The sequence below is a fragment of the Astyanax mexicanus genome, chromosome 2 (genome assembly GCF_023375975.1).
Source record: "Astyanax mexicanus isolate ESR-SI-001 chromosome 2, AstMex3_surface, whole genome shotgun sequence".
Classification (NCBI taxonomy): Eukaryota; Metazoa; Chordata; class Actinopteri; order Characiformes; family Acestrorhamphidae; genus Astyanax; species Astyanax mexicanus.
Window position 1 is genome coordinate 73,829,854 of NC_064409.1, and position 16,209 is coordinate 73,846,062.

A 16,209-nucleotide genomic window follows, 5' to 3' on the forward strand; every position below is an offset into this window, starting at 1 on the left:
TATTGTTAGTAGTGTAGTATTGTTAGTAGTGGTAGTGGCAGTAGTAGTAGTATTGTAAGTAGTAGTAGTAGTATTGTTAGTAGTGTAGTATTGTTAGTAGTGGTAGTGGCAGTAGTAGTAGTATTGTTAGTAGTGGTAGTATTGTTATTGATGGTAGTAGCAGTAGTATTATTGTTAGTAGTGGTAGTGGCAGTAGTAGTAGTATTGTAAGTAGTAGTAGTAGTATTGTTAGTAGTGTAGTATTGTTAGTAGTAGCAGTAGTATCATTGTTAGTAGTGGTAGTGGCAGTAGTAGTAGTATTGTTAGTAGTGGTAGTATTGTTATTGATGGTAGTAGCAGTAGTATTATTGTTAGTAGTGGTAGTGGCAGTAGTAGTAGTATTGTTAGTAGTGGTAGTGGCAGTAGTAGTAGTATTGTTAGTAGTGGTAGTATTGTTATTGATGGTAGTAGCAGTAGTATTATTGTTAGTAGTGGTAGTGGCAGTAGTAGTAGTATTGTAAGTAGTAGTAGTAGTATTGTTAGTAGTGTAGTATTGTTAGTAGTAGCAGTAGTATCATTGTTAGTAGTGGTAGTGGCAGTAGTAGTAGTATTGTTAGTAGTGGTAGTGGCAGTAGTAGTAGTATTGTTAGTAGTGGTAGTATTGTTATTGATGGTAGTAGCAGTAGTATTATTGTTAGTAGTGGTAGTGGCAGTAGTAGTAGTATTGTTAGTAGTGGTAGTGGCAGTAGTAGTAGTATTGTTAGTAGTGGTAGTGGCAGTAGTAGTAGTATTGTAAGTAGTAGTAGTATTATTGTTAGTAGTGGTAGTGGCAGTAGTAGTAGTATTGTTAGTAGTGGTAGTATTGTTATTGATGGTAGTAGTAGTAGTATTATTGTTAGTAGTGGTAGTGGCAGTAGTAGTAGTATTGTTAGTAGTGGTAGTATTGTTATTGATGGTAGTAGCAGTAGTATTATTGTTAGTAGTGGTAGTGGCAGTAGTAGTAGTATTGTAAGTAGTAGTAGTAGTATTGTTAGTAGTGTAGTATTGTTAGTAGTAGCAGTAGTATTATTGTTAGTAGTGGTAGTGGCAGTAGTAGTAGTATTGTTAGTAGTGGTAGTATTGTTATTGATGGTAGTAGCAGTAGTAGTATTGTTAGTAGTGTTAATGGTAGTGGTAGTAGTAGTATCATTAGTAGTGTTAGTAACAGTGTAGTTAGTAGCAGTAGTATTGTTAGTAGTGTTTATTGTAGGTAGTAGTAGTAGTTGTTAGTAACAGTGTTAGTGATAGTAGTAATAAAGTAAATTAATGTAAGTAATATTAGTAGTAGTGGTACAGGATGAAGTATTGTCAGGAGTAGGGGTTTCAGTAGTAGTGATTGTGTGTGTATATCAGTGTTTGTATTATATATTGTTAATAAAGCTATAGTTAATGGATGTTTGTGTGTGTGTGTGTGTGTGTGTGTGTGTGTTTTTGTGTGTTACAGAACGGTCCCATTTGAGAAGAGAGTGTTTACTGTGCTGAAATGGTTACAGCTGCCTGAAACTCAGCGGTAAGTCTGCCACCATCCAACATCGTAAATCTCATTGCTTCAGAAAAGAATCTAAAATGTTTTTTTTTTTCTTTTGGACATAATGTGAACTTTGTGGTGTTTCATTATGTATAGTTGCAATAATAATAATAATAATATTAATGATAGAAAATATTTTTATTTGCTAATACAAGGTGTGTAAATGCAACAGGGAATATATTTACTTATTTATTACAATATTTTATTACACAGAATATTAGATAATTACATCCAAGCATGATCTCAGGCTCTGCCCTTGAAATCAATACAACATAATGTCCGACGATGATGGTTTTTGCACTGTATGCAAAGCCAGACATTCAGATTCATTTTTAAACGATGAGATTATGAAAGTCATGTTTATAAGGGTTAATAAAGATCAGTTTTATTATGTTAGTAATTTATTTTTATTTTGATTATAGACCAGATTTCCTCACTCTGTATCTGGAAGAACCGGATAAATCTGGACACAACTATGGACCTGTCAGTGGAGGGGTGAGAAAAACATTATAATTTATATAATATGTATGTATTATAATATGTATATATTTAAGTGCTTGGCGCTAAAAAGTAAAAAAAAAAAAAAAACAGATTAATTCATCAATGGGATTTGTACTAGCTTTAAATGTGTCTCAGACCACCTCCTGAAGTAGTTTGAATGATGGGATTTGTATCTGCTTTAAGTGTGTCTCAGACCACCTCCTGAAGTAGTTTAAGTGACTGAATTAATATCTGTTCTAAACATGTCTCAGTTCACCTCCTAAAGTAGTTTGAGTGACTAAATTAATATCTGTTATCTGAATCTCAGACAACCTCCCGATATGATTTGAATGATTGTATTTGTATTAGTTTTAAAATGCGTTGAAAACTGCCAGAGCTGCAGGTCAGTCCTCATGACTTCCTCCTAACTATATTCTCAAACATGGGGATCTCAGACAATGTGCTGTCATGCTTCAGATCATACCTCACTGGGCGCTCGTTCAAGGTGTCGCGGCAAGGATGGCTCTCCTCAGCCCACTCCTTATCCACTAGGTTTCCCCAGGGTTCGGTACTGGGTCCCCTTCTCTTCTCAATATACACCGCCTCTCTTGGCCAGGTTATCCACTCACATGGATTTTCCTACCATTTCTTTGCTGATGACACCCAGCTATACCTGTCATTCTCACCTGAAGATCACTCAATCTCTGCACGGATATCGTCGTGTCTCTCTGACATATCCTCATGGATGAAGGAACATCACCTTCAATTAAATCTTCAATTAAAAAGAACAGCTCCTTCCTACCTGCACTCACCCCTGAAGGCTTACGTTACCTCCCTGCCGCTGCACTCCTCCAATGAACGTCGCCTCGCTTTACCAAACAAACACTCACACAAAGCAATCCAGACTGTTCTCATACAGAGTTCCCCAATAGTGGAACAAACTACCTTCCACTACCAGATCAGGAGAATCTCTCGCTATCTTTAAGAGACTCCTGAAGACAGAGCTCTTCAAAGAGCACTTACTCTCCTAACACCTCTAACTAACTACCTTCTACTACCAGATCAGGAGAATCTCTCACTATCTTTAATAAACTCCTGAAGACAGAGCTCTTCAAAGAGCTCTTACTCTCCTAACACCTCTAACTAACTACCTTCTACTACCAGATCAGGAGAATCTCTCACTATCTTTAATAAACTCCTGAAGACAGAGCTCTTCAAAGAGCACTTACTCTCCTAACACCTCTAACTAACTACCTTCCACTACCAGATCAGGAGAATCTCTCACTATATTTAATAAACTCCTGAAGACAGAGCTCTTCAAAGAGCACTTACTCTCCTAACACCTCTAACTAACTACCTTCCACTACCAGATCAGGAGACTCTCTCACTATCTTTAATAAACTCCTGAAGACAGAGCTCTTCAAAGAGCACTTACTCTCCTAACACCTCTAACTAACTACCTTCTACTACCAGATCAGGAGACTCTCTCACTATCTTTAATAAACTCCTGAAGACAGAGCTCTTCAAAGAGCACTTACTCTCCTAACACCTCTAACTAACTACCTTCTACTACCAGATAAGGAGAATCTCTCACTATATTTAATAAACTCCTGAAGACAGAGCTCTTCAAAGAGCACTTACTCTCCTAACACCTCTAACTAACTACCTTCTACTACCAGATCAGGAGACTCTCTCACTATCTTTAATAAACTCCTGAAGACAGAGCTCTTCAAAGAGCACTTACTCTCCTAACACCTCTAACTAACTACCTTCCACTACCAGATCAGGAGAATCTCTCACTATATTTAAGAGACTCCTGAAGACAGAGCTCTTCAAAGAGCACTTACTCTCCTAACACCTCTAACTAACTACCTTCCACTACCAGATCAGGAGAATCTCTCACTATCTTTAATAAACTCCTGAAGACAGAGCTCTTCAAAGAGCACTTACTCTCCTAACACCTCTAACTAACTACCTTCTACTACCAGATCAGGAGAATCTCTCACTATCTTTAATAAACTCCTGAAGACAGAGCTCTTCAAAGAGCACTTACTCTCCTAACACCTCTAACTAACTACCTTCTACTACCAGATCAGGAGACTCTCTCACTATCTTTAATAAACTCCTGAAGACAGAGCTCTTCAAAGAGCACCTACTCTCCTAACACCTCTAACTAACTACCTTCTACAACCAGATCAGGAGAATCTCTCACTATCTTTAATAAACTCCTGAAGACAGAGCTCTTCAAAGAGCACTTACTCTCCTAACACCTCTAACACACTAACTACTTCTAACCTCATTTCCTTCTTCCCCTCCTTCACTCCTTTACCTTTAACTTTTATTACTTTTGTACTTCACTATTGAAAGTCGCTTAGGACAAAAGCGTCTGCCAAATGTAGTGTAATGTAATGTAATGTAATGTAAATGTGTCTTTGCTGAGTTTACTCTTGTGTAATCCTGATACTCAAGATGAATGAAGTGAGCAGTAGCAAATGGTCTTTATCTCTCTATTTTTCTCTCTATTCGTTTATGGCTGTTGGAATTATTTAGATGGACTCAAGAGGTTGCGGCTACAATAGTTTACTTTACTGAAAAATACAGAAAAAAAAACAATTACATCATCGAATGAAATCATTGCAGTCCTGCATTTCCTCAAGACTTAATTTTAAGTGGTATGTACGCACAGGCAGACCTACACCCACTGTCTGAAACTGTGAGCCAAAGAGTGATTAGAGCCACTTTACAGTGTGTAGTGTTTCAGACACTTTTGGTAGTAAACTGTAGGGATGTGTATCACCTCGGATTTTCCAGTTTGATTCAATTCAGATTCCGATACACAAGGTTCTTATTCGATTCAAAATTGATTAATTTAGGGAAATTTGAGTTACAATAACAATTGTAGTTTGAATATGAAATGTTGTAATTATACAAGGAACTAGGGGTGTCACAATTTTGGATATTTCATCTAAATCGATCAAAATTATGTCATGGTCTCGAGCCTCGAAGTCAAAAAGAGGATCAACGATCCCTCGCTCTAAGCTACGCAAGCACGCCCGCTACGCAAATGGCGCAGCACGCTATGCAAATGGCGCAGCACACTGTAGTGACGCCGCGAACATTGTGACTGCTCAAAGAGCAGCCCTTTCTCCAGAGAATGTGGACATTCTCATCTTCTTAAAGAAAAACTGGAGAATATAAAAATAACAGTTACTTTGTCTAGCCTCAAATATGTTAATAGTTTTGGTACCTTAAGGAGCATCTTTCTCTCAGTTAAGTGTAATAATATATCTTTATTGAAGAAAAAAACTCAGGGAGAGTCTTATTTTTCATGTTTAACTGTTATAGTAGGATAGAGTTCAGTTTGTTAAGGCTCTAATTGTTCTATTATTTTGTACATGACTGTTCCTGTATTTTTTTTATTATTGTGTTATGTTGCACATTGCTGTTTTAATAGTGCACACTGCTACCAAAAAAGCCACTAGATAACATTACATATATATCCTAATTAAATTATTTAAATTTGACCATTAGTGCCTAATGTGGTGTATTACAGATCACTTGTATCACTTTGCATCACTTATATCAAGCCCACCTTTTGAAATAAGATATTGTACATTTGATGAATCAAACCATAGACTGACCATAGACTAATCTATGGTGACACCGTGCTTCACATATCTTTACAGATTTTAAATGGCCGCTTTGGGATTACTTGGATTTCTGCATAAATTGCTCATTAAATGTGTTCTGATCTTCATCTAAATCACAACAATAGACAAACACAGTATGCTTAAACTAATACCACTCAAAAAAAGTATATATTTGCATGGTTTTATTAAACACAACAGGTTAACATTCCCAGTGAGGGAGGAAAAAGTATGTGAACCCCGAGGCTAATGACTTTTCTAAGAGCTAATCGGAGTCAGGATGTGTTGAGATTAAAGGATGTGTTGGTTAAAGCTGCCCTGCCCTATAAAAAACACACACCAGTTTTGAGTTTGCTGTTCTTTTAGAAGCTTGATTGCTTGATGTGAATCATGCCTCTCAGCACAAAACAGAAGAGCTCTCAGCAGACCTACGTTCAAGAATTGTTGACTTGCATGAAGCTGGAAAGGGTTACACAAGTATCTCTAAAAACCTCGATTTCATGTGTCCACGATAAGACAGACGTTCTACAAATGGAGAAAGTTCAGCACTGTTACTGGTGCTGTTCTCCCTAGCTGTGGTAAAGTCCTTGTTACACCTTAGCCCATGTCTGTCTTCTGTTTCTCCCTTATTTTGTCTCTTGTGCTCCTGCCCCTCTGTTTACCTGTCATGTTTCCCAGCCATGTGCTATTGTTGTGTTTTGTACCTGTCTCCACCATAGCTCCGCCCCAGCACTGCCCTAGCTATTAGTGTTCTCACCTGTGTCCTGTCTGTAACCCCGCCCCCTCGTCATCCAAGCCCAGGTGTTTCTCACTCTCCTCCTGTATTTAAGCCCCTCTGTTTGAATGTTCAGTGTCGAGTCTTTTGTATCCTTTGTATCCTTTGTATCCTCTGTATCCTCGCTGTTCGTTCGTATCCTTGCTGTCCGTATGTCTCCTAGTCTTAGTTTAGTAGTCTGTGTTTCTTACTCTTTGTTCTAGTTTTATATTCTCCTTGTTTTTTTGTAGTTTTTTGCGTTACCCATGTTTTGTTTACTGTTTTATTTAATCTTGTTTGCTTAAATAAAATATTTGCACTTACGTCCATCCCTCCATCTCCCGCGTAACAGTCCTGTAAAGATGACTGCAAGAGCACAGCGCAGAATGATCAATGAGGTGAGGAAGAATCCTAGAGTGTCAGCTGAAGACTTACAGAAATCTCTCGAGTTTTCTTCACAACATTGCAGCACATCTGAAGTTTGCAAAAGAGCACCTGGATGTTTCACAGCAGTACTGGCTAAATATACTGTAGACAGATGAAACCAAAATTGAGTTGTTTGGAAGGAACACACAATGCTATGTGTGGAGAAAAAAGGAACAGCACACCATCATCAAAACCTCATCCCAACTGTGAAATATAGTGGAGGGGGCATCATGGTTTGGGGCTGTATTGCTGACTCAGGGTCTGGACGGATTGCCGTCATCAACGGAAAAATGAATTCCCAAGTTAAGACCATCTGTCTGCCAACTGAAGCTCAACAGAGGATGGATGATGCAACAGGACAACCACCCAAAACATAGAAGTAAATCAACAACCGAACGACTTCAACAGAAGAAAATACTGGGCCTTCTGGAGAGTCCTGACCTCAACCCAATTGAGATGCATGATGCAAAAGAGCGATTCACACCAGTTACCCCAAGAGGAATGATCTAAAATTCCTCCTGACCATTGTGCAGGTCTGATCTGCATCTACAGGAAACAGTTAGTTGAGCTTATTGCTGCCAAAGGAGCATCAACCAGTTATTAAATTTAAAGGTTCACAAACTTTTCCCCCTTACTGTGAATGCTAACATGTTGTGTTCAATAAAACCATGCAAACATATAATATTTTGTGAAAAATCCAAGTAATCCCAAAGGGTTCACATACTGTTTCTTGCAACTGTATTTTTAGTAGGGTTGAGGACAGATCTTTGAGAAAGCCACAACCACTATTGTTGTGTGTTTGAGGTCATTGTTCTGAGGTAGTCATGAGGTCTTTCTTTATTGTGCAATGTTCTGTACTAGCTCTACAGGCAGTCCCAGAGCATGACGTAATCTTTAGGGTTAAATGTTTCACCTCCTCTAAACATCTCTCTGCTCATTGTGGCCAGGCTACTCACTATTTTCTCACCATACTATAAAACTTTCCTCCAGGAGGCGTATTTACTCCATGTGCTCATCCAAAAACTTGAGTCTAGACAATGATAATGTTCCTGGATGGGAACCTCTTTACCAGTCAGGTATTAAGGAGCAGTAAAGGCTTAATAAAAAGTAAAGTACAGAGTTATACAGGAGTTTCAGTTTAGTTCTCCAGCACTGAGACTCGAGACTGGAGCAATATTAGCATTAGCCGCTAACCGCTCTGAGCGCTAGATCTTTTGCCGTACAGAGATGATTATTATTAGACTTTAGTCTGCATGTTTGCTTTGTTAAAACAAGTCATGTTGGAAGAACCACTAGCTAGAACATTCAAGTTTCCTCAGTGTAGCGCTAGCGGTTAGCTGCTAATGCAGCTGCACCCAGCACTAGTGGAAATCTAGAAAAAAAAAAAAAGTTTTCAGGAGAGAAATCTGTGTACATTAACATACAGCGCTGGTTTAACTTTAAAATATATATTTTTATGTTCATATATACTATTAAAATAGTTGAGAAATATATTTTGTGAATATTCTAGCATAGCATAGCATAGAACAGCATAGCGTAGTTTAGTGTAGAGTAATGTAACATAATATAACATAGCATAGCATAACATGGCATAGCCTAACATAACAGCATAGAATAGCATAACATAACGTAATATAATGTAACGTAACACAGCATAGCATAACATAACGTAATATAATGTAGCATAGTGTAGCGTGATGTAACGTAACGTAACACAGCATAGCATAACATAGCATAATATAACGTAGCATAGTGTAGCATGATGTAACGTAACATAGCATAGCAAAACATAGCATAGCGTAGCATAGCATAACATAACATAATATAATGTAGCATAGTGTAGCGTGATGTAACGTAACACAGCATAGCATAACATAGCGTAATATAACGTAGCATAGTGTAGCGTGATGTAACGTAACATAGCATAGCAAAACATAGTATAGCGTAGCATAACATAACATATCATAATATATTATAGTGTAGTGTAGCGTGATGTAACGTAACGTAACACAGCATAGCATAACATAACGTAATTTAATGTAGCATAGTGTAGCGTAACGTAATGTAACACAGCAAAACATAGCATAGCTTAGCATAACATATCATAATATATTATAGTGTAGTGTAGCATAGCGTAATGTAACGTAACACAGCATAGCATAACAATATAGCGTAATATAACGTAGCACAGTGTAGCGTGATGTAATGTAACATAGCATAGCAAAACAGCATAGCATAGCGTAGCATAACATAACATAATATAGCATAACGTAACATAGCATAGCATAACATAACATAGCATAATATAACGTAGCATAGTGTAGCGTGATGTAACATAACGTAACATAGCATAGCAAAACAGCATAGCATAGCGTAGCATAACATAACACAGCATAATATAGCATAACGTAACATAGCATAATATAACGTAGCATAGTGTAGCGTGATGTAACATAGCATAGCAAAACAGCATAGCGTAGCATAACATAACACAGCATAATATAGCATAACGTAACATAGCATAACATAACATAGCATAATATAACGTAGCATAGTGTAGCGTGATGTGATGTAACGTAACATAGCATAGCAAAACAGCATAGCATAACACAGCATAATATAGCATAACGTAACATAGCATAATATAACGTAGCATAGTGTAGCGTGATGTGATGTAACGTAACATAGCATAATATAACGTAGCATAGTGTAGCGTGATGTAACATAATGTAACATAGCATAGCAAAACAGCATAGCATAGCGTAGCATAACATAACACAGCATAATATAGCATAACGTAACATAGCATAATATAACGTAGCATAGTGTAGCGTGATGTAACGTAACATAGCATAGCAAAACAGCATAGCATAACACAGCATAATATAGCATAACGTAACATAGCATAATATAACGTAGCATAGTGTAGCGTGATGTGATGTAACGTAACATAGCATAGCAAAACAGCATAGCATAACACAGCATAATATAGCATAACGTAACATAGCATAATATAACGTAGCATAGTGTAGCGTGATGTAACGTAACATAGCATAGCAAAACAGCATAGCGTAGCATAACGTAACATAGCATAGCATAATATATTACAGTGTAGTGTAGCGTAATGTACCGTAACGAAGCGTAATGTAACATAGCATAGCATAATATAACAGCATAGCATAGACTAGCAGTGCTAGAAACCATATAAATTTAAACGTTTAAACTAATTTAAATGTAAATTCTTTCTGCCTCCAGAAACAGATTTTGTTTTTTATTATTTTTGTAATGGCCTGTTTAAGATGAGTATAAAAGTGCAGCCACAACTTTGCCACTGTTGGTACTTCCCAGCTATTATGTTGATATGGCTGAATCCCAAACCACATCCAGACCACATATCCAGCCCACATACTGCAGTAAACGGAGCCAAAACAGGCTACTGAAACCCCTTTTTATTCTGCTGAATGAGAGCCAAAAATATGTGAAACTACTTTTATCAAACTGTTTGCACAGAGAAAAATGTCACTATTGTAAAACTTAAAATATAACATTTCTTTACTATCATCAAAACATAATATGGCCATTATTTGAATCTATAGAGACACATTTTCCCAGAATATAAATCCTCTGTATTGTATGACAATTACAACAGTATCAACAAACTGTGAAATGCAGTAGATAATAACATATTTATTCATGTTAAAAATCCTAAAATATTCTAATACTGCATGTGAAAGGGAGAACTTTGTAAGAATGTTTAACAAAATCTTTTAAAACCTTCCAGAAATATTATAAAATTTTATTATAACTTATTTAGACATATTTGAAGACATTAATGTTTTTTTTTTTAACAATGCAAAATACAGCTCTGGAAAAAAAAAAACAAGAAAGCACTTCAGTTTCTGAATCAGTTTCTCTGATTTTGCTATTTATAGGTTTATGTTTGAGTAAAATGAACGTTGTTGTTTATTCTATAAACTACGGACAACATTCCTCCCAAATTCCAAATAAAAATATTGTCATTTAAAGCTTTTATTTGCAGAAAATGAGAAATGGCTGAAATAACAAAAAAAAAAAAAACAAGTTCATATTCATAAAGTTTTAAGAGTTCAGAAATCAATATTTAGTGGAATATCTGTTTTTTTAATCACAGTTTTCATGCATCTTGGCATCATGTTCTCCTCCTCCAGTCTTATACACTGCTTTTGGATAACTTTATGCCTTTACTCCTGGAGCAGTTCAGTTTGGTTTGATGGCTTGTGATCATCCATCTTCCTCTTGATTATATTCCAGAGGTTTTTAATTAGGTAAAATCAAAGAAACTCATCATTCTAAAGTGGTCTGTTATTTTTTAATTAGGTAAAATGTTTTTTACATTTTTTTTGACAACCTCAGTTCAAATCAAATCAAGTCAAGCCATTTTATTGTCAATACTGCATATTTACAGGAAATACAGAAGATTAAGCAATCCAAAAAATTACAGCAAGTAGAGCAAGGTAAGATTATAAATATAAAAGAATGAGAGACACTAAATGACCAATAGACAACCTACTGTACAAATTAGGTTTAAAGGGGACATGAAACACTTCAAGTATTTAGTAAAATTCACAAGATGTATTTTCACTCTAAAAAATCTGATAAGTTTAACAGTTGTCAGTGAAGCGGAATTAAAATAATGAGCAATCTAAATGTCATTTTTTAAGTAAGGGCAGCGCCATCTTGTCCCAGCGTTGAAAGTGACGTCACAAGGTTGGTTCTCGAACGCCTCACTACTATAATCTATGAGTCTAGCGTAATTTAGCTCCTCAATAGATAATAAAAAAACAAACCAAAAATCTATGCAGAGCGGGGGGCACTTTTGTATTGCCCCTTTGTGTAGTAATACTGGGAGTAGTGAAATTTAATAGGGAGAGGAATGAGAAATATTTACTTTCACTTTCATACCTCGCCTGGGACAGCTGTTCTTCAGCGGGGCTAGCAGCGCTGAAGCACGAGAATCCTCCGGTTAGCTGCAATGCTAGGGGTTAGGAGCGAGCACTTTCTAGACCAGGACTATATGAAGGAGAGGGGTTTGAGTCAGGAGCATTAGCGCCGGATAAATAAGCTGGAGTCCGAGGCTTTTTCCTCTGTTTTTATTCTTCCTCTGAACAACTGGGATGTACAGACCATCCGACTGGAGGTACTGTAACAGCAGCAGCTGTAGCCGCACGAACGAGCCAAACAACGCGCTCACCCAGCAGAGCAGCGAGAGGTACCGTTACCGAAAGTCTAGATAAACTGACATTTTAAAGATAACATAGCTAGCGTTAGCTACTTAGCTAGCTATCTTACCATAGTTAGCCAATGCTAGCTAACTAACTAACACTAACTAGATGAAGCTAAGTACCCAGTAAGCCTTCTAACTTCTAAACTGAACAGTTTATCAACCAAACAGCGCCTTGGTGTTTTTTTCATTCAGTCTTAATGAACTTTGGACTTTACATGTTAAATAGCTAAATGTATATAAACTAGCTGGTTAACTGGATGGCAGTACCTGCTGTTGACGGGCTGCAGGGTTTCTGCACGGCTCCACGTAGAGAGAGAAAAAACACTCCCAAAACGTCTCGCTCTCAGAAAAGCATCTGAAAAGTTCTGCTCAGGTTTATAGAGGAAAGACCTCTGAGTAAATGCTCCATGTTAGCCCAGTTCAGCTTCGTCTTCATCCATAACCTCCACAAACAACAAGCTCTTTTCCTCTAGCTATATGCCTGGGATCTTAAACCAACCAACCTCGTGACGTCACCAGTGCTGCACGGGCAACATGGCGGCGCCCTAGCTCAAACGTAACAAACATAAATATATTATAATTGAGTGTGTAAACATTTTATATAAAAAATTCCCCCCCAAATAAATTCCATTATATTTAATCCCTTAGAAAACTTGTACAAACTGAAATGTTTCATGTCCCCTTTAATATCATAGTGTGGTGGCAATGTTGTAGCAATGCTTCTAAATTATGTGTAAAGAAAATGTTCAGAAAAGTCCGGAAAATTAACAGAAGAAGAAAAAGCTTCTACCAAAAAAAAAAAAAGTTCTCCAGGATGTTACAGCCATGAGAGAGCAGCATTTCTGCCATGATTAAACCATCACTGCCGGAACTTTCCAACCTTAACACTTAGCATTGTTTACCATCACTGTCAGATATCTGACCCACTTCAGTACAGTCAGTTACTGAAGTATGCGGTCTGAACGGGTTGCCAGATTTTTGAGCTTTAGCTTGGCAGCAGTCTGCTCTAAGGGTGGGGTTCACATGAATCACGGCTCTTAGAGGTATCGGTTTGTCACTAATTGTGGTCAGATATTTTAATTATACATGTTGTTTCTGTGTCTCATAGTGAATTACTGCATTCACATAACTCGTCTTTGTCACGCTGCCCTTTATTTGACCACTGGAACCTCAGGAAATACTTAACCTGAGCAAACATTTCCCTTATTAAATTTATAGGGGTTGTGATTAGTCTAGGCATGTGGATTTTGTTTTAAGAAGAACGTAGCGTGTCTGTCCACTGAAAAACACTTCTCCAAAACAGCAACTTTACAGGAGAGAGAAAAAACCTTGCAAACTTTCAATGGAAGTCAATGTAAAAAGAGTTTATTTCAGGTAATTTTAAAGAGTTTCTATTGGTCAGTTCATCAAGAAATTTTGGCACAGTGTAAGGGACAGTTTGTCTGTTTAAATTATGTAGTAAACTAAAAATCAACACAAAAATGAATATACTTGTTTTTCATTGGACAGTGACGATAGTAACCCCTGAACAGACCAGCATATTTTTTTTATTTTTTTTTTTTTTAGAATCTCTATTCAAGCATTACATAAACAGGTTTTATGTTTCATAAGAAATGTTACTGAAAATCTAAAAATATTGCAACTATATGCAACTATCACAATATAATGAATAAAAACTAAATGAAAGAAATGTCACTTTAATAAACTTCAATATTTAAGTCAAGTCAAGTAGTTTTATTGTCAATACTGCATATGTACAGGACATTTAGAGAATTGAAATTACGTTACTCTCCTTCCCAAATTTTACAGCAAGTACAGATAATATATATATAAAAGAGAGAATGGGAGACACTATGTGTACAATACAGCAGGGACACAAATAGACATACATGAGACAAAAACAAAGGGGTGAAATAAGATATATAAGAAATATAAGTATAAATAGATATTTATAAACGTTAAATCGATATGTTTATGAATACAAATCTAACAATCAAACAAATCACAACTGCACCTTTAAGATCAGCCTCTCCAGAGTACTAATAAGCTGACATCGCTCTTCATCAGCTGATTACATTGACTAATTATACAGGTTCTCTCTCGGATTCTAGTTGTAAGATATTGCCACACTAGTGTATTTTTGAACGTTTTTTTACAGTGCTTGTTATTCCTGTTTTTTTTTTTTGTTTTTTTATTCTTGCCTGGTCTTGACTACGATTTTTGCCTTTTCTGGTTTTGAACTCTGCCTGATTTTTGGATTACAATTTTGCCTTGTGTTTTGGATTACTAAAACCAGCCTGCATTTGCATCCAAACTATCTTGGTTGGTTCTTACATGTTAAATAAAAATCAATACTGAAAATCGAAAAATATTAAAAAGTATTAAAGTAAATCTGCAACTGTCACAATATAATGAATAAAAATTTGATGAAAGAAATGCCACTTTAATAAACTTCAATATTTAAATTGATTTAAATTTATTTTTTTATTTAATTTAATTTAAATATATTTAAATTTAAATATTTAAATGTTTTTTAATACAAATCAAACATTTTATTCTTGCCTGCCCTTGACTAAAAATTTAATAAATAAAAAAAAAATAATAAGGGTCTCCACTGGTGGTTCACCATTTTATAAGAGGACTACTGCACTACCGGGTAAAAATAAAGTTTGCTTTATGGCCTCATTATGGCCTCATTACTTTGCCCCAGTGATGCTACAACATAATACATTCTTAAGCAAACAAACTATGATGTTTATGGAGAAAATTTTAGTGCAGATGGTTGAGAATGCGCTTGGATTTGGCTCAGATTATGCAGTATATCTTACTGACTCCAGCTTAAGATCAGTCTGTACTGATTGCGTGTGGAAGTGGTTGAGTGGTGGTGGGGTTTCCAAACTGTCAGATTCAGCTAAGCAGCATGTGAGAATCTCCAACCCCCCCAAACAAGCCTGTATTAACATTCCAGATACTCACACTCACGCTTTCTCAGACATAACAGAAATCATTCCCAGCATGGTACTGACTGCTGCAGTAGTCAGGACTGATCTCCTGCCCAGATCTAGTAAATGTTTAGTGCAAATACCTCTGTTCTCCCTGGGTGGATAGACCTGTAACCACAAAGATATGTGTGGAAAGTAATTATGTAATTGATTCATTATCAAGTAGGAGAATGACTAACCTACAGTGAGTGCATGTGTTTTCTATTCAATCCCCACGGCTGCTATCCTACACCATGCCAATAGTCTTTTTTCACACCTTCCGTCTGCATCGTTCAAATAGCAACGGAGCTTATGAATATACAGTATTTATGCCAATGGGAAATGAAGGTGTGTTTATGTACATTTCTGGTGTATTGCTATCTTGGCAAAAGAAAACACTGGTACGCCAATGACAGAACACAACCAAAACAGACGTCAACAGTCAGACGTGTTCGTTGCTAGTCAGACGTACACCCTTGCTAGTTATGCACACATCAACATACAGCAGTGCACAAACCCAACTTTTACATTAACAATAAATAGTGTAAAAAGTGCTTGACACGTCCAGATCGCTGCAAAATCAGAGTGCCCCCAGACTTTTGAAGGGAATTCCAAGTGACTGAAGTGATTAAAAGTTCAGTGATTTGTATGGATGTGGAAAAAGTATTTGAAAAAGTATTTGCCCGCTACAGATTTCTTGTGTCTTTGCATTTTTTTTTTTTTTTATATTTATATTTTTTCAGATAATCAAAAACTATAAATGAAAGTTTTGGAGTGTCTGACTGAGATGCTGTGGATCTCAGTCAGAATTAAAACAATTCTGTAAAGAAGAGTGGAACACAATTCCTCCACAGAGATGTGAAAGACTCGTTGCCAGTTATCAGTAAAGCTTAATTGCAGTTGTTGCCCCAAGGCTGGCACAACCCTTAAGTTTTTAGGTTTAGAGGCAAACACTTTTTTTTTACACAGGGCTAGTTTGGTTTGGATATTTTTTCCTTGAATAAATACAATTCAAGGAAATTGAAAATGTATTGCTAAATACATGCTTTTTATATTTACTCAAGTTATCTTTCTCTGATAATAAAAAGTTTGTTGCATAATCTGAAAAATCG

The 16,209-nt window shown here is 36.5% G+C and overlaps 1 protein-coding gene across 1 annotated transcript in view; it reads left to right on the plus strand.

The window, feature by feature from the left end:
• Positions 1 to 16,209, plus strand: part of LOC103042226 (venom phosphodiesterase 1) — a 115,281-nt gene that overhangs the window by 43,297 nt on the left and 55,775 nt on the right. Inside the window, exons 10-11 of the mRNA XM_049475242.1 lie at positions 1,463 to 1,528; positions 1,969 to 2,041. Of these exons, the coding sequence (XP_049331199.1) occupies positions 1,463 to 1,528; positions 1,969 to 2,041 (139 nt within the window). The remainder of the gene's footprint in view (positions 1 to 1,462; positions 1,529 to 1,968; positions 2,042 to 16,209) is intronic.